Source organism: Aotus nancymaae, unplaced genomic scaffold (genome assembly GCF_030222135.1).
Source record: "Aotus nancymaae isolate 86718 unplaced genomic scaffold, 86718_ANA_hifiasm-v0.15.2.pri h1tg000076l, whole genome shotgun sequence".
Taxonomy (NCBI): Eukaryota; Metazoa; Chordata; class Mammalia; order Primates; family Aotidae; genus Aotus; species Aotus nancymaae.
The window spans coordinates 10,250,338-10,269,258 of NW_026988491.1; the positions used below are offsets into that span (position 1 = coordinate 10,250,338).

Sequence of the window (18,921 nt, forward strand, 5' to 3'; positions counted from 1 at the left end):
GGTGCATCTCTGCCTCCCTAACGGGTTCTGCCCTGATTTAATTATCAGAACACATCTGTCTCCCTGACTAGACTGTCAATGGCTTGCAGACAGGGACCCAGTTCGTTCAGCTTTAAATCCTGCACACGAATCCTCTGCAGAGCTGCTCATTGCCTGAGTGTTCAATTGAATGACTCGCTAAGTACGTGGAATTTTTCTCCAGGCTCCAAGATCAAAACGCTCCCCTCACCCTGAACTCCTGTCCTTCCTCTCTCACCTCTTCAGAGAGCATACGAATTCCCAAGGCCTGGCACAGAAAGAACGAGGTGCCCCTTTAATGCGGTTGTCTAGTGCCACCGCGCAGCCTGATAAATCAGTGTGCTAGGATTTGGGACATGTCCGCCTCCAGCAGAGGAGCTGTGCTCTGCCCAGCAGCCGTGAGCCTGGGCTTAGTCTGAGGTTTGGGGCAGTGAGGTCAGGATTGTCATGGGGTAGGGGGACGGGAGGGCTGGGCCCCGAGATAGATGTTTAAGGGTAGGGGCTCGTGGTTCCTTGTTCTGGGAGCCACTGAACATTTATGATGCCCAGAACTTGGGGCTTCCCAGAGATGGTGCCCAGAGTCGTGGCGGCATTCGGGACCCTCGTGGCTTGGGCACCTGGGCCGTCCCAGCCTACCAGGCCGTTTCCCAGTTCCCTTCCCACACCCTGTGCTGCAGCCTGCTCCCTGGCTGCCTCAGTTACATGCCAACCTTTTCTTCTTGACGCTCGCAGCAGTACTTAGATATTCCACGCATGCGCTCTGCCTTTGCAGATACGGATTTTGTCTCCCGGCCTGTGTTTGTAAATTATTCCCCATGTGTCTGTCCTTTCTCGGTGGCCAGAAGGTCAGCAGCTGCCACTGGCTGGCTGCCCGGCTGTCTCCCTGGCTGCTGTCCCTGCTGCCTTCCAGGCCATAGTTTGAGTCCCAGCTCTGCCACTGACTAGCCGGGTGACCTTCCCATGTTACTGAAGATGCTGCAGCCATGATGACGATCCATTCCCTGGTCCTGTCCCCCTCCTCTGGGTTCCCACAGCCCGGTGCACCTGTCACTCTCTTCTCGTATTGCAGAGGTCCGTTCGCTGCCTCCCGCACCAGGAGAAGGTGATCCCATGGCTTGGGCCAAGGCTGTCTCCTCCATTTCCCCATGCCCTGCACTGGGCCTGCCTCTGAGTAGTGGCCTAAGGAGGGTGGGCTCCTGTCCCTCTCACCCTCCTGCCTCTCCTCCGCCCCTTCTCCTCTTCCCTGAGGCTCTCTGCACACACAAACCCAGGATGTCCCTTCCCCCCATTTCCTCCTTGATACTGGTGCCAGTCGGGGTGTCGCTTACTCTAGGAGATGAAAAATGTCAGACAGAGACTGAGGTGTTGCAGGGTGTTTTATTAAAACCAGGTGAGTCCCCGCCACACATGTTCCAGATGCTCAAACGCTTCCCCAGCTGCCCTGCCCGGCCCAGATCTCCTCCTCACGGGAAAGGGACGTTCTGCTGCCTTCAAGGGACTGGTGATGAGTCAAAGACTTGTTACTGTCAGGCGTAGTTAATGGCTTGGATTCGGGGTTACAGCCAGTTTGGAGGTTGGAAGAATAGGGTGGGATTTAGAACAAGGACGATGAAGTCCGACCTAAACCCTGCAGAACACGGTGAGCCAAGAGCCGCTCCCAGCTCCCGGGCGGTGACATTCCACGCGGAGGCCCACTGCTGGGCACTCGAGGCCAGCTTCGGCATCCCAGCCCCGGCCCCTCAGCTTCTCCTCCTGCCCACCTCTACCAAACAAAGCAGACACTCAGAAGCAAACTACACGGCTACGTGAGATCAGACCCCGCCTCCCCTGGACCCCGGGGCCCAGGCGGGTGGGGGTGGGGGCGGCAGGGGCCTAGCCCTGGAACCCCAGCTCCTTGTACTTGGCGGCCATGTCATTCCGGAACAGCTCCAGCGCCTTTTTCATGGCCCCCTGGGCATCGGCACCAAAGTCTCCAGGATGCTTTTTCTGCAGAACGTGGACGATGGCGTCCGAGATGAACTGTGTGCAGGGAGGGTGAGGAGAAAAGCTGGTCACCGGGGTGGGACAAACCGAAACCCAGATGGGAGTCAGGTCGCCCCCCACTTTCTCTTTATTCCAGAACCATGTATTGAGCACTTTGTTTTCTTTTCTTTTTTTTCTTTTTTTTTTTTTTTTGAGATGGAGTCTCACTCTGTCACCTTGGCTGGAGTACAGTGGCACGATCTCGGCTCACTGCAACCTCTGCCTCCTGGGTTCAAGTGATTCTCCTGCCTCAGCCTCCTGAGTAGCTGAGATTACAGGCATGTGTCACCACATCCGGCTCATTTTTTTTGTATTTTTGGTAGAGATGGGGTTTCACCATACTGCCAGGCTGGTCTTGAACTCCTGACCTCGTCATCTGCCACCTCGGCCTCCCAAAGTACTGGGATTACAGGCATGAGCTATCACACCCGGCCTGAGCACTTTCTATGCACCAGGTGAGATTCTGGGTGATGTCCATGGATGGACCCCTTTGATCCCCACCACCATCATGAGGTAGAGACTACCACTACCCTCGATTTACAGATGCAGAAACTGAGGCAAGGGGGGTTAAATGGAAGGGGCATTTAAACCCAGGAGGGCCGGCTCCGGAGCCCACACTCTTACACACGGCCCCCTCCATTTCATCAGGACGTGGACCCCACTGAGGCCAGGCGAGAGCTCAGGGCACCACCCACATGGGGGCAGCAGAAAAGAAGGGAAATGCTCAGATTTCATTATTGTATTCAGGATTTTGCGATCAGAAATTCTAGAAAGGAACTATTTCCATTTGTGTGTATGCAATTTTTGCATTTGATGACTTGGTATGGTTATTGTTTTAAAGACCCTATTTTGGGGGCACAGCCTTCTATTTTTTATATCAACCACAGAAACACTGGTGGGAGGGAAGGAGAGAGAGGAGGACGACAGGGATGAGGCCCACGGCTGGCCCCTAGGATGGAGAACGTCTGCTCTCAGCCTCAGTGTCGCCATTTGCTTTAGTACCCACGGTCTCATTGCCCGGACAACGGAGATGGGAATGGGAAAACGGAGAGGTAGCATGGGGCTGCTTTAAGGATGGAAAGACCCGTGGATGTAAAATGCTACTGTGCTTTCTCAACAGTTAACCAGATTTGATCCCAGCCACAGCCCGGGCCGGTGCAGCAAGGAGTGTCATTTCACAGAGGAGGCAATCAAGTGGCCAGACCGAAGTCACACAGAAAGTGGAGGGTTTGTGCCCAGAAGGCTGTGGACGGGCCGCTGCCAGAGCTGGGGACGGAAGCAGTGGCCGAACCGAGGCTGGGTTTCTCGTCTTCTCAGAGCCCCAGGGTGCAAGTGACATAAAGCAGGGATAGTCGGGGGTGGGACGTGCAAAGGGAGGCTCAGAAGCATCAACACCCCGGAAACCCCTCTGCTCGGAAACAGGGACCGCTCCACAAACACCTACCTTTGGGCATCGAGGGAGACACCTAACTTCACCTTCCATTTCACAAACGTCACACAACTAAATAGGGGCTCATGGTGTCAGGAAGAAAGCCCAGTCCTTAGAGACCTTGGGAGAACCAAGTTCCAGGGACACCTCTGCCCCGACCCCATGTGTGACTTCACCCACCCGGATGACCTGGTTGGATCCCCAGCTCAGACAATCTGGAGTCCATAGCAGAGCCACTCATATCTACTAAAAAACCATGGAATAGGGCCGCTGCATAATTGAGAAATGAAAACACCCTCGGCGCCCACCACTCTGTGCAGCCCCTCAGTCCCTCTGAGAGACGGTCTGTCCACAGGTGAGGTGGAGACCGTCTTACGAAGGGTGAGGAAGGAAGGTCCACCATGGGAGAAGCGCAGACACCAGGGCTCTGTCTTAATTTTTTACAGAGATTATGCATCAGATTTTGCGTGTTCTAGTTGGACCCGGGTTCTGGTGGCTAACTGGCTGTGATACCTTGCCAACATGGGTTTTTCTCTCCAAGCCTCAGATTCATCCCCCGCTAGAGAGAGAATTCAGTCATCGGAAGTGTATGATGAGCCCGTCACGTGCCACTGGGACACAGAAATGGTAGCCCCTCAGGAGCTGAGTGCCCACGGGGAGACCGCCAGGCAAGAGACAAATTATAACACAGCCTGGCAGTGCTCTGGCCGGGAATGAGGACAAAGTGCCACGGGGCAGGGAGGGGCTGGCAGATGGAGTAGCTGATTGACCTCATGGACCTGGGGGCCCAAGAGGAGGAGGTGGCTTGTGCATTGGGCCTTGGAGGATGAACAGCGATTTGCAGAGAGAAGATGGAGAGGCAGGGATGACCCCACGTGCAGAGTGGTCTGTTCTCGCTGGGGATGTGAAGCAGCTGGGCTGGCAGGGTGCAAGGGTTGAGGCTACAGAGGGGTGGTGGTGGCCGTCAATGGGTGATATTGTGCCACAGTGGATTCAGAACCCGGTTCCAGAGTATCATAGATCTGACTGTACCTCCTGGCTTATCTGCTGTGTGACCTTGGGCAAGCTACTTAACCCCTCTGAACTACCAGTTTCCAAATCAGTAAAATGGGGATGAGAAAGGCACCTGCCTGGGGCAGAGACTGCTAATTACCATTTCCCCCTTCTTGCTTGGTAACGGAACACTAGTCGTATTTGGAGGGGTAATAGGCTACCTTTCCCAGCTTCCCAGGCAGACAGGGTGCTCTGTCTTACGAAGAGCGTAATTCTGGCCAATGAGATGAAAATACAATTGTTGGATGAGATTTCTGGGACTCCTTAAACTCCTCAAAAGAGAGCATTCTCCTGCTTCCAGTTGGGAATATAGAAGAAATGTCTGGAGCTCTTGCAGCCATTTTGGCCATGAGGCAACTTTGAGGATGAATGCCATGTGCTAGGCATGGTAACAAATGCTCACAGTAACAGCAGTTAGGGGCTGGGGTTCTGCAGTAATAGAGACCTGTGTTTGAATCTTGGCTGTGCCGTTATCCACCTCGGTGACCATGGACAGGCTACTTAACCGCTGCGTGCCTCAGTTTCCCCATCCATCTATCGAGTGAATATGATAATGGTACCTACCCATGGAGAGGATGCAAGTGTGCACCCAATATCCCCTCTCCCCTTCCTCTTTGGAAATAAGATGTGAATTTGGCATATTAAATTAAAGGTGCTGAATGTGTTCATTCTCAACGATCCCAGGAGGAAGGCAAAGCGGGTGTCAGTCCCCTTTACAAAAGAGAAACCCAGGGCACAGAGAGGAGTGGCACAGATCATCCCACAAGTTAGTGGCTGAGCTGGGATTCAAACCCAGATCCTATTGCCCCACCCCGAGGCCTTCCCACCATCCTCCCACCCACCTGGGTCTGCCTCCTACCTCCAGGTACTTGACAGGGATCTTGTGCTTGGTAGCATGCGACTGTGCCAGGGGCTTCAATTCCGCCTCATGATGCCCTTTCTTCTTAAGGATGCCACCCAGAGCAGTGAGCACGGTGACGCCATGCTTCTTCAGCTCCTCAGATGCCTTCATCTCATCCTCCGACTTCAGGTGCTTGAACTTGTCAAACTTCTCCAGAGTTTCAGGGTGACCCTTAAAGAGGCTGTGGGCACAGAGAGGGCTGAAGTCAGACATGGGAGGCTCAGCGTGAGGTCTGGGGGCAGCCAGACTAGAGTTCCAGTTCAGCTCCCTATCTTCCCAGCTGTGTGACCTTGGACCATTCACTTCACCTCTCTGTGGCTCAGCTTCCTCATACAAGGAATGGGGATAACTTGTCCCATAACTTAAAGGATTAAGTGAGATAATGCGTGCTATGTACCAACAGGGTGTTGTCACACGGTGAGTGTCATATAAATGCTTGCTGTTGTTATTTTTATTATCATTGTCATCTTCTTTACTATGAGGGGCAGGAAGGAAAAAAGCATCTTTGCATTGCTCGCTGGCCTCACTCCAATTTTCCCCAAGTTGCCTAGAGAGGAAATGGCTGAGTGGCATCGTGGGTGGGCCAGGAGCACTGAAGCTGAAGGACCCTGGACTAGATTAGCACCTACTACGTGCCAGGTTCCATAATAGACTCAACTTGTGTTTCCCTTTTGAGTCACTCATATTATTCCCATTTTACAGATGTGGAAACAGAGGCTCTGAGGCATAAAGTCACCTGCTCATTATTGCAGGGGTGCCATCCAGAGAAGCCAGGCTGGAATCAGGTCTGAGTGACCAAAACAGCAGTTCTAGTCCACGCTGCGACTATCTCTGCAGCTTCCTGCCTAGGGATTGTCCTTCAGCTGCTTAAATACCTCCAGCTACAGGAGGCTCACTCCCACCTGTGAGGGCCATTCCACTCCAGAGCAATCCTCACACCCAGAAACCTCTTGCTTGTTTGGAGCGCAAGCTGTGACTCTCTGAACCTCCCAGTCCCCTCAGTGTGCAGATGGCAAAGTGCCCCGGTGGGAGAAACCCGACCCAGCCCTTCCACAGACCAGCACCCACTCCTGCCAGGCACACAGTGAGGTGCCCCAGGGGCCTCTGCTGGGACTCTGAGCAGCCACCTCCAGCTTTAGACCTCATCCCTTTTCACTACGAGCCGGTGAGTGCTGGTTAAAGGGAGTCAGACCTGCCCTCTGGGTAGGAATGAGTTTCCCTTTTTTACCCACGGAAGACCATGGAGAGGTGGCTTGCCCAAGGTCACGTGGTTGGTCAGTGGCAGAGCCCAGACCCAAACCCAAAATGGGACAGTTTCCTATTCCCACCCTTTCCCTTGTGCCACAGCCTGAAATGTTTGGCAGGGGCAACCTGTCTGCCCAGCGCTTCCTCTCCTGTCCAATGGTTCCAGTTCCTTGCAAAGCTCCTCTTTCATGGACTCCAGGTTCCATGACATCCCTGTAGCAGTACACAGTGTGTCCTGTGGCCACACTCTACCTTGTGCCCTGAGCCACCCTGCCCAGAAGTGGTCACAAGGAAGCACCTGATCCCCGCAGTCTCTATCCCAGGGTTTTATGAGGAGGATATTTTGTGACCAGGACGCTGAGCTCCTCAACCTGAGAATGAGTTCATGGGCTTTTTTGTTTTTTCTTTTTTGAGATGGAGTCTCGCTCCGTCGCTCAGGCTGGAGTGCAGTGGCAGGATCTCAGCTCACTGCAACCTCCACCTCCTGGATTTGAGCGGTTCTCCTGCCTCAGCCTCCTGAGTAGCTGGGACTACAGGTGTGCCACCACACCCGGCTAATTTTTGTATTTTCGGTAGAGACGGGGTTTCACCATGTTGGCCAGGCTGGTCTCAGACTCTTGACGTCAGATGATCCACCCACCTCGGCCTCCCAAAATGCTGGAATTACAGGCGTGAGCCACCGTGCCCCGCCATGAGTTCATGTTTTTTAAGAGCCACCTCTGTCCAATGATCTCCTCTTCAGCTTGTGGTCAACTAAAGCCCCCAGCTCTTCTTCATGAGACCTGCCATAGCTTCTCGTCCTGTCATTGAGCAGTTGATGACCCGTACTCCTGAACTGCAGAATTTGCATTTCTCCTTCCTGTTTTCAGCCCCCCATTCCAGGCTCGGCAGCCTAGTTTGGACGTCAGGGTCAGAGATGGTTTGTGATTTTTAATGAAAGCACTGAACTGACACAGAGCACCTGCTAAGGGTGTGAGCATTTTCAGTGCTTTGCGTGTGTTAACTCACTGGGTCCTCACAGCAACCCTGGGAAGTAGATACTATTATGATCTCACTTAAAGGAAGAAGGAAGGAAGAAGGGACGCCTCTTTGCCAAGGTCACAGTCAGCAGAAGGAGAAGCAGGAAGCTCAACTGCTGTTCTCTGCAGGACAGAGCCTTGAGTTTTTTCCTTTCCTTCCTTATTTCCTCCTCAAGCACAGGGCAAGCACGAGACACATGGTCCTTCCTTCCTTCTCCCCACAGCAGAGGAGAGAGGAGAAGGAAAAGCTGGAAGAGGTTTCATCATCCTGGCCCAGTGGGTTTGGGGCTGGGCTCACACCCCGTCTGCATGTTCGTGTCAGGACACAGGCAATCTTGGAGCAGGTGAATTGCTGATTTTATTGACAGGACACACTCTTTATTAGGAATCCAGGATCCCGGGACTGGACGGACTTTGAGATCGGCAATTCCAGCCCCTTTCTGAACACACAATTATTTTATTATCCAAAGAAACACACTCTCAACACCATTCTCACACGCTTATTATTTCATCAATAATCAAATCTCCCATCTGGAAAAGGCCTAATAACCTGCTACGTTCAACTTCGAATATGTACACACAGGCACGCACAAATGCACACTTTGCCGGATTACGCCTGTAATCCCAGCACTTTGGGAGGTGCAGGCGTGTGGATCATCTGAGGTCAGGAGTTCGAGACCAGCATGGCCTACATGGTGAAACCCTGTCTCTACTAAAAATACAAAAGAATTAGCCGGGCGTGGTGGTGGTGGGGGGGCGCCTGTAATCCCAGCTACTTGGAGGCTGAGGCAGGAGAATTACTTGAACCCGGGAAGCGGAGATTGCCATGAGCCAAGATCATGCCACTGGATTCCAGCCTGGGTGACAGGGAGACTCCATCTCAAAAAAAAAACAAAAAACAAAGGTACTAGCAATACTAACTCATACCAATGTGTTACTTTACATTCACAGTGCGGACATATGTTAACTCATTTTAAAAGCCTGATGGGGTAGATGCCATTTTGCAGAGGAAGAAACAGAGGCACTGAAAGACCGACAAGCTGGGGATTTAACCTGGGCAGTCTGGCTTCACGTCTACACTCTTGATGACTCTTCAGGCTTTGTTATTGTTATACAAAGATATTTACATGCGAACTAATACCTACATGGAAATGCATCAACACCTCACAAGTGTACGTGCGTGTGGGCTCTCACAGATGTGTGTGTACATTCACATGTGGGCCTGCACCCTCACACAGAAATACATGTAAATATCTCCCAGCACATGCCACACACACACACACACACACACACACACACACACACATAAGCCTGAACCACATACACTCCCTTCCCCCATGCTGGGCATGGTCCACCACCGTGCCCAACTTCGCCACCTCACCCCAGGATCCTGTCCAAATCCTCGTGCGTCACTGACAGCTTGTCTCTGACACCTTTAGTCCAAGGATCCCTGAGCTCCTGACTATTATTATCTGGCGACAATGATCCTTGAACTCCTGCCTGACAGATGGAAGACCAGGCATGCACAGGCGATGGCCCAAGGTCAGGACGCTGAATGGAGACTGTCTGGGGCAGAACAGGGTCAAGGATTTGGGACGCAAGGCAGCTGGGGGTCTCCGACATGTTAGGACCTGCTCCCCACCCCTCCAATATCTAGGGAAGAGAACAAAGAACGGACAGTTATGGAAGCTTGAGTTCTGGTCCCAGTTCTGGCGCCAATGGGCTCTGTGAGGTTGAAGTCACTCAGCCTCTCTGGATCTTGGCTCATCCATATGTAAACCAAAAGGGTAGGTCTAGATGATTCCTCCAAAAGATTCACCAATGCCTTACTTTCCACTCTCGGCACCAGACAGCCAGGGACAGAGTCCATGTTTACTTTATTAATATTTTTGGGGGGACAGGGTATTGCTCTGTTGCCCAGGCTGGAGTACAGTGGCGTGATCTTGGCTCACTACAGCCTCGATCTCCTGGGCACAAACCTCCTACCTCAGCCTCCCGAGTAGCTGGGACTACAGGCACACACCACCATGCCCGGCTAATTTTGTTTATTTTTTTGTAGAGAAGGGGGTCTCACTCTGTGGCCCAGGCTGGTCTTGAACTCCTGGACTCAAGTGATCCTCCCACTCTGCCTCCCAAAGTGCTGGGATTACAGGCCAAGACACTACACCCTGCCCCATATTTACTTTAAACAGCAGAGGAGAATTGGGCTAATTTGTGCCCGCCAGATTATTCCAGCATACACAGCTGCCTGCCTCCCGTGGACCCAGGCCTTGCAGCTAGGAGCGCCCCCTACAGGCAGCCACAGAAGGCCCTTCCCCTGGATTATGTGCCTGATAACAGCCACCCAGAAAATGAGCAGATGGAAGCCCCTCACCCCGTGGAAACGGACAGAGGGCATTTCCTCTAGTATTTCAGAAAGCCCCGTTTGCCTGTGTATCCAGCTTCAACCCTGCTGTCGGTGAGCTTGGTTCATCAGACACATCTTCAGGCCAAGTCAGAGAGAAGGGAGGTCATTTTCCTGCTGTTCTCTGAACTGAGGCCCAATCAGACACCCACAGGAAACATGGAGCACATGCTCAGATCCATGAAAACCACCCCTGCTCTGCTAGAGTAAAAGAACCAGACTGTGCATGGCAGCCCGCCTTGACTGTGGCAAGGTCATGGGCAGAATAGCACAGCAGTCAAGAGCAAACATTCTGAGCCTGGTGCGTCGGCTCACGCCTGTAATCCCAGCACACTGGGAGGCCAAGGCGGGCAGATCACCTGAGGTCAGGAATTAGAGACCAGCCTGGCCAACAGGGTGAAACCCAGTCTGTACTAAAAATACAAAAATTAGCTGGGCGTGGTGGTGCGCACCTGTAATCCCAGCAAGACTCGGTCTCAAAAAGCAAAGAGCAAGGACTCTGGATCCAAGCTGCTAGAATTTGAATTCCAGCTCCTCTCTCTATTTTTTTTTCTTTTTTTTCTGAGATGGAGTTTTGTTCTTGTTGCCCAGGCTGGAGTATAATGGGGCCATCTCGGCTCACTGCAACCTCCGCCTCCCAGGTTCAAGCGATTCTCCTGCCTCAGCCTCCCAAGTAGCTGGGATTAACAGGCATGTACCACCACACCCAGCTAATTTTGTATTTTTTTTTTTTAGTAGAGATGGGGTTTCTCCATGTTGGTCAGGCTGGTCTCGAACTCCTGACCTCATATGATCCGCCCACCTCGGCCTCCCAAAGTCCTGAGATTACAGGGGTGAGCTACTGCACCCAGCCTCCAGCTCCTCTCTTACTTGCTGAGTGACTTTAGGTAAGTTTCTTAACCTCTCTGTTAAATGTGGTGATCATAATAACATCTACCTCATAAGGTTGCTGTCAGGCTTCAATGAGTGAAAGAAACACTTAACACAGAGCCCAGCAATCAGTATGTACTGAGTACATGGTGGCTGTCTTTCTCCTCCTCCTCATCTCTACCGTCATCACTATCATCACCGTTACCCAGGAATTTTCACTCCTGTCTGTGGCTGTCATTAACCAGTGGAGACTCTCAGGCCCAGTTCCTCCCTGTAATGAGAAGCGGTGATTTTCAGACATGTTATGGCCTTGAAATCCTTTGCTCCAAAACACGATGCCAAAGTAAATAAAACAAAAAAGGTTTGAGTAAAGGAAGGAAAAACAGGAGTGTGGAGCCCACGCGGCAGCCCCTCTCTTCTGAAGCTCCCGCGCCTGGAGCCAGAATCTTCAAGTGACCTTCCAGCTTCTGTGTTCTAGAACTTTATGTTCATGTTACTTGTAGCAAAGCCCTCCGTGTTTTACAGATTGGGCTTAACGGAATTTGCCCTCTTTTACAATCAGAAGACTGGAGACATAACCTCTCAAGGTCAGGAAGAAAGTCCAGAGTCAGTATCCAGAACAGAGCCAAGATGCCAACTCCTGTGGGGGTTATTTGCAGCTCTGGGCATGAGCCCTCTCCACCCTGCCCGCTGGGAGGCCATCCTTCCTGTTCCTCAAACACTGAGAAGGCAGAACCAGCTGGCGCGGTCTCTGCATGCCCCACAGCATAAGACGTGACAGGGCACCAGGCCTCTGGGACCTTCCAGGGGCCGGCAGTTCTAGGCATCATGTCTTATCCCTGGCCCCTGGCCCCTGGCAAGCCTCCCTGAATCTCCCTGATGATGCAACAACCTGAGTCTTCTTCAAGACGTCCAAGTCACTGCCTTAGGAATGGCAGCTCCCAAATCACCTTGGAAAGACCTCTGCTCTGCAAACTCTGGTCTCCTACCTCCATGCCCGACTGTCCTGTCTCCTCTCCAAAAGTAAAGGAGGATCGTGGACTCAGAGCATTCTAGGACATGACAGTGGGATGAGATCTCAGAGACCATGGAAGACAATCCCTTCACTCAACCAACAAAGAAAGAAGACCCAGAGATGGAGAGACTTTTCCAAGGTCACACGGCAAATCGGTGGCCCAGGAGTTGATGTCAATTTGTGTGTGTGTGTGTGTGTGTGTGTGTTGGTGGGAGGAGCATTTTGTGCAATCCAACAGGGCCTGTTACAGCCAGCTGACAGGCACAGGAGAAGAAAGACATAATGAACACACCACAATGCCATTATAGTCAACAGAATACTCAGCCGTCCTTCCTCAAGAGTTTCTAGCAAAGACACTAAGGGCTCAAATTTTAGATAACGGAGCTTCCAGGACCAGCCACGCTCCGGAGGCAGACAGAAGCTGCAAATGGGGAAAGCCCAAAAGAGACCCAAAGGAAAACTGAGTGGAAGAGGAAAGCAGGCGCTGGCTCACCAATAAGGAGAAACGAATCTGCGAATTAAAGCACCAAAGACAATCGATCACTTCCGGCAAACCCCGAGCCCGCGTCCTCCCAGGAGAAATGGTGATTCATAACCCATCAGACTTTTGACGGAACCAGCCCAGAACATGAGGGAAGGGACCCAGAGAAGAAAAGAGAAGAGCGTAGCCCCATTTGGGATGGAAGGCAACGGGAAGATGAGAGTCTACGTACAAACCGCAGCCACCCTCTATTCACAGAACTCAGATTTTTGTTTTCGTGGGTGTATTCCGAAATCCCCTGCAGTAAAAGGCAGGATATACTCGGAGACCACATCATTCCAAGCTCCCAAATTGGAGACACACCCAACGCCAAAGGCCACTAATGAGCCTCTATCTTCTGTTCTCTAATTGCAATGCTTTGAAAGGTCCCTAGTCTGGCCTTCATCTGTAATAGCTGCTAACATTTCTAGCACTCGGTATATGCCAGGAACTACGCCAGGCGTCTCGCGTGCATCATCTTATTTCCTTGTCACTTCTCCTCTAGGACATAGATACCAGGCTATCCCCCTCGCGGTACAGGAGAGGACATTGAGGCTCCGAGAGGTTCAGCACCCTCCCAAAGGCCACCCAGCTGCTCAGTGGCAGAGTCCAATCTAGAACCAGATGTGTCTCCCCGTGAAGGCCATCTCTTAGACTTGACACTTTAACAGCATTTCACAGGCTGTGACTCTGAAAATGTCCTCCCCTTCTCAGTCTCTTTTTGTCCCCATCCTGTAAGAGAGGTAGCTGGACACAATCTCTCAGAGCCCTTGTTAACTCTGACCGTCTATAATTCTAAAATTCTTCCTGGTGGACTCTGAGCATCCAAGGTTTGATTCCCAGGCCTCCTCCAGCTGCTGGCATCAGCCTGAAATGGATCCTTTTCCCTCTCCTGAGTCCAATCCCTGACACTTTAAAGTGAAGAAAAAGCAAGTGAGGGTATTAACACCCTCAGCTAATGCAGCCGACAGGTCTACCCCGGTGCACACTTTCCACCCTTGATCTTAGGGTGTGGGTGGCAGGGGCAGTGGAATCTCTTCCTTTTACCTGATGAGGACTTCCTGCCCATGGCTTGGGACGTCAGCCTCCACTTTCCCCCAGACGTTCAGCACCAACTGCCATTCCCCGTCGCTGAGCCCCATGGTGCAGTCTGAAGAAGACAGAAAGAGCAGGTGTGGGCTCACTGGGTGTCCTGGCCCCAACAGCTGGGGTTTGAGGCCGCCTGGCCCCAAGGGCGTTTTTATACCTTCCGGGGTGCTTGACAAAGATCACTCGATGGCTCAGTCTTCCCCTCCCCTGCCCTCCTCTTTCTCATCCAGGGAGGGGTCTAATCTTTTCCTTTCTCTAGCCCTCACATGGGAAGTTATTTTGGGGCGGGTGCCATTGTGGCGAGGCAGGACAGCTCAGGCCACAGGGGGATGGGGTGGTTGTGTGTGTTGAAAGAAGAGGAGGAGGTTGGGCACCGTCTGGACTCTCAGAGCAGACAGCAAGGGCACCACTGAGGCCGATGCCAGCAGCCTGAAACCCAACGCTCCCTGCGGTCAGCCCTCCCAAGAGGACCTGTCATGTTTCTAAGCTTGACCACCAGGCACCCCGGCTGGCCCCAGGACAGTCCTGGCCCTTCACAGCCTCTCACGCACCGTCTGCCCCTTTGCCAGAGACCCCTCACCCCGCCAGAAGTGACAGAAAGGAACTAGATGCTTTTGTGCTTATAGCCAGCTGGCCCTGGGCAAGTCCACCATCTCTTAAAGAACTCCTGGCTTCGTGATCCTGCCCAAAGGTTTCCATCTGAAAACTTTTTCTTGCCATACTCCTTTGAGACACAACTAATTGCTTCCTCCTTTCCTTTGTGTGGGTTCCTGTTGCATTGCTTCCCAAGGGGAGTCCTATTTCTTGGTTTTCATGCCAGCTTCTCTATTAGGATAACAGCAGCCAGCACTCACAGAGACTTTGCTGGGTGCCAGGCCCTGTCCCATACACTTGGCATTTGGTAACTCATTTAATCCCCCGAGACCTCCCTATGTGATATGTACTGACATTATCTCCATTAATTGAGAGGAAGTAGGGAAACATCACAGATGCACGGCTAGTTGCTGGCAGAGCTGGGATTTGAACCCTGGAAGCCAGTCTCCCTTATTTTATTTCAGGAGCTCCATTTTCTTCATCCCTGTAGCTCTTGGGCCTCACATAGTGCTCTGTGCCAAGTTTGAACTGCATAAATGTTTGTTGAGTAAACAGGTGGATGGTCTTGCAAAGAAAGTGAGTGGAGGATGATTAGCCTTATCTTCCATCCATCCCTCCTTCCATCCATCCACTTATTCATCCATCTATCCATTCATCTATTCATCCTTTCATCCATCCAGCGTCTTTGTCTATCCATCCATTCACTCATCTATCCATCCACCCACCCATGCATCACCACCAATCCCTCCATCTACCCATCTGTTCATCTATCCATCCATCTATCCTCCACCCATCCATCCATCAGCTCATTCGTCCACCCATTCCCTCATTCATCCATTCATTAACCCTCTCTCCTTCCATCTATCCATCCGTCATCCACCAATCCCTCCACCTATCCATCTGTTCATCCATCCATCATCCATCCATCCATCCATCAACTCATTCATCCATCCATCCTCCCTCCATCCATCCATCTATCCATCCACCCAACCTTTCATTCATCCACTCATTATCCCTCCATTCATCATCCCTCCCTCCATTTATCTATCTATTCATTTAATCCATTCACAACCACCTATCCCTCCATCTATCCATCTGTTCATCCATCCATCCATCCACCCATCTGTGTGTCAGACACTGCTACATGCTGAGGACAACAAAATCAAATAAAACACATTCCTGCTGGGAGTGGTGGCTCATGCCTGTAATCCTAGCACTTTGGGAGGCTGAGGTGGGTGGATCACCTGAGGTCGGGAGTTCAAGACCAGCCTAGCCATCATGGTGAAACCCCATCTTTAAACACACACACACACACACACACACACACACACACACACACACATTCCTGTGTCCAAGAAACTCAGAGTCTCTTTAGGGAGATAACTAAGAGGAATGAAAATACTGTACAGTTTACTGAGTGCTATGTTCAAGGTAGTCACGGGCCCTTCCTTCCATCTGCACGGGACTTTACAAAGTACCTCCCTGGCAAGATGACATCTAGTTTTTACAACACCTCTAGGAGGTTGCGAGCACCACCCCACCTTATAGCTGTGGGAGGCGAGATTCAGAAAGGAGAAGCCAGTGTTTGGTCCGTCCTGGGTCTGCACTGGATGTGTGAGTAAGGACTGCCCCACCTACACAGCTTTTTAAAGATAACTGCCCTGCCCCGCCCCTGCTGAGGCGCAGGTGTAGCCAGTCAAGTTCTGGGCACTCGATTCTCCCCCAGACCTGCTGCCAGTCACAACCAAGCTGAGAAAGCCGACGTCAGGAGCCACGGACTTCCTGAATAGTCAACGTCTGCTAGCTTTGCCAATTAGATCCCGTCTTCAGAACGTGAACAGGGATGTCTAGTAAGAATCGGACAGGTAGGAAATGTAGCTAGAAAAAGAGTCAGATTCAAAGAATCCCCAAACTTAGAGCTGCCCAGTGCAACTCCGTGAGAACGCCTTCTGTGCGGGTCTCTGAAGCCTGGCCTGTGATGGTTCTAGGATCACCATGAGCCTCCACTCCCTGTAGGAGCCCTGTGTCTCTTTTCAATGAGTCCTGTGTACTGAGGCAGCTGACTCCTAACGACCAAAAGGGTCAGAGGCACTGGCTGCACATCTGGTGTCCCCTTCCGTGGTGACCATTCCAGAGGTCAACCCCGAATGCTAGGCCAGCCGACCCCCGAGAGCCCATCTCTTTAGCAGTGGAAGAAGCAGTAACAAAATGAGTAGCTAAAAATGCCATGGAGGTGTCAAAGGGGCTGTCATTCATTCATTCAGCCATTCATCTGTTTGTTCCTTTGTTCATTCATTCATGCAACAGCCGAGTACTGAGGCCCCAGTCTGCCAGGCCCAGCCTCAGAAGGAAAGGCAACTTTGAGAGTGCCTGCCCCAGTCTCAGACCCTCGGAAGCTTTGACTCTTACTGCTGGTCACTCGCTGGGGGTGAGCCCAGGATGCTAGAGGGGAGGGCAGAAAGAAGGTGATGGCACTGAGCCATGCCACACCTGACCCAGGGCCACCTGCCCTGTGCGCTGGGGAAGGCTCGGGGGACACATTCGAAACTCCTGGTGATTGAGATGCAGAGTGCGGTTTTCAAATGCCCGGTGCCCTCCTGAGAGTCTCAGAACACCCCGAATGACTACTCGAATCCCAGCTCTTCTCCTATCTCTGGCCTCCTGAGTTGTCTGGGGACAGCCTGAGCATTTAAAATCTCATCAACCCGTTACTGACGCTGAAGTGTTTAATATGAAACTATCATCTGCTTGGCAGGCGCTCCCATGAACCAGCGTGCTCATGGAAACCTGTAGCTTTGAAGTAGATGGACCTTTTAAGTTTTACCATTTAAGCTAATGGGAAGGCACCGACATCTGTTTGTACTTACACATCTCTACAACAGAGCAGCGTTACTTCGCAGTTGCCATGGCTACCTGGAGCCACCAGCTCTGTTTGGGGGCTATTATTATCCCTGTGGCAGCCTTCATTATGGCCCGCGCAGAGAAGCTGCAGATGCATTATAGGAAAACCAGGCTGCCTTTGTATGCGAAACTTTCTGCAGCCTTACACACTCATGCTACACACACACACGCGCGCACACACACATATGCAGGGCACGTTAGTCTGACACCCAATGGGGAAAACTGGATCCCACCAAGTCAGGCCTCCTGTTTTTCCCTTTTCTATCACATAATCCTTTGAATCCAAAACTGAGGCTTGCAGAATCATCCTCTGTGCTCCCAGTTCTGGAGTCTTGAGATCCCAGAATTAAAATTCTAGAGTGTCAAAATCTTCAACTTTTCACCACCTGAAAAACTGGGGTTCTAGATTCTAGACTCATAGAGAGCTAGAGGCAGAGAAGTCTAGAATTATAGGGCCGTAGCATCTTGTGCCTAAAAGAGGCCTTCCACGATATTTTGTCCAATTTCCCACTGAATGTAGTTTTCCCTGCAGATAATCGTCTGGTATCTGCTTGAATACTCCTGGGAATGGTGAGCTCACTACCTAAAGCTTTAAAAATTCTTTTTCGTGTGGAACCAAAAGATGCCTCCATGTCACAGTCACTCCCTCATGGTGGCTCCGCTGGCTCCTTGGGAATAGAGAGGCCCAGCCGAGTCTGTCTCACAAGAGAAGCAGCAGGCTCATCTAAGACCTTTCTTGTCCAGACTGAACATCCCAAGACTTTCACTGAGCACCCTCCCCAGGCAAGGTGAGGCGGGGGCCTCGGGCTGGAGAAAGACAGTCTCTGCGATCTTTAGTCTCCAGCCACTCTCACCTCTAGTCACATGCACACAAAGAGAACGCTGTAGCAAGGGTCGTCCAGCACCCACCTGCATAGGCCAGAGTCCCCCAGGCAGCTGTGCACCTGGCTCCCTTACTTTTATGGCCAGAAAACGCAATCTAAGTGACCTGGGAATTTGCTAGCCCTTGGACAGCTGACAATTCCCTTCGGTAAATCTGGGATTAAGACTCCACCGGGGGGGAGCTAAGATGTGGCAAGAAGGAGAACTCTGGCTCCTCAAAGCCGGGAGTCCTCGCGGTCTCCACCACTCCCTTCCTCCTCCTTCTGGGAACCAGCCTTTGCAGGCCAGGCTGGGCAGGGCCTCCCTTCTGCCAGCAGGCCCTCCCACCCCACCCCCAGCTTAGCTTGTGCTCCCTGGCAGAGTCTACCCTCCTGGACCGGCGCCAGACCAGGACTCAGAGCAGAGCTGGGGCCTGAGGGTTGCAGGACCTGCTCAAGGCCCTTGATGGGCCAGCAGGACCCCAAAGCTTGCTCCAGACCCCAGAACCCGCCCCCCAGGCTGCTCCTCTCCAGTCCCTTAGCACCGTCATACTGACCACAACTTCCCTTCTCTCCCCAGCTGTCCTCACAGAGCCTCCAGCCAAGCGGCCAGGGCTGGGGGTGGGGAGAGGTGTCTTATAGCAGCCGGAGAGAGGCACAGGGAACTAAAAATACAGTTTACATGGCAAGGCTCCTCCTCTCCCTGCAGGCCCAGAGGGGCTTATTGGAAGAGGGCTGGCAAGAACACAGTATCCTAATCCCCCAGTCAACAGGTGTGGCCCGGGACACTGGCCTGCCTCGTCCCTTCACCCTGCCCAGCCTCGGAGGCTCAGAGTGGCTCCTCCAGCCCCGCCATCCACCTGTCATCTGGACAGAGCCCAGTCCTACCTCCGCAGCCACCCAACCCCACGCACACCCGTCCTCCCCTTTCTTCAAGGCTCATTACATAGGAACAGCTTTCCAGCTGGGACTCCCCCCGAA

At 52.3% G+C, this 18,921-nt stretch overlaps 1 protein-coding gene across 3 annotated transcripts; it reads right to left on the minus strand.

Moving 5' to 3' along the window:
- Positions 1 to 1,376: 1,376 nt before the first annotated feature.
- On the minus strand, positions 1,377 to 18,551 carry MB (myoglobin). 3 transcript variants are annotated; one of them, XM_012434301.2, is made up of 4 exons: positions 18,498 to 18,551; positions 13,544 to 13,646; positions 5,382 to 5,604; positions 1,377 to 2,037 (listed from the first exon to the last, which is right to left on the minus strand). In XM_012434301.2, exons 2-4 carry the CDS (start codon positions 13,636 to 13,638, stop codon positions 1,891 to 1,893), a joined length of 465 nt encoding a protein of 154 aa, XP_012289724.1. In that variant the 5' UTR covers positions 13,639 to 13,646; positions 18,498 to 18,551; the 3' UTR covers positions 1,377 to 1,890. The 3 variants fall into 3 exon arrangements, with proteins under 3 accessions (XP_012289724.1, XP_064224023.1, XP_012289723.1); XM_064367953.1 differs by lacking the exon at positions 18,498 to 18,551 and adding an exon at positions 17,990 to 18,227; XM_012434300.2 differs by lacking the exon at positions 18,498 to 18,551 and adding an exon at positions 13,743 to 13,882.
- Between the last annotated feature and the right edge of the window lie 370 nt (positions 18,552 to 18,921).

What these genes read in the sequence shown, in the direction of transcription:
- MB (XM_012434301.2), bottom strand. Translation starts at nt 13,638, where the DNA reads ATGGGGCTCAGCGACGGGGAATGGCAGTTGGTGCTGAACGTCTGGGGG. An exon ending in GGGCAGGAAGTCCTCATCAG is followed by an intron (nt 5,605 to 13,543) that starts GTAAAAGGAAGA and finishes CTGTGCCCACAG; the next exon opens with CCTCTTTAAGGGTCACCCTG. An exon ending in TCCCTGTCAAGTACCTGGAG is followed by an intron (nt 2,038 to 5,381) that starts GTAGGAGGCAGA and finishes CCCTGCACACAG; the next exon opens with TTCATCTCGGACGCCATCGT.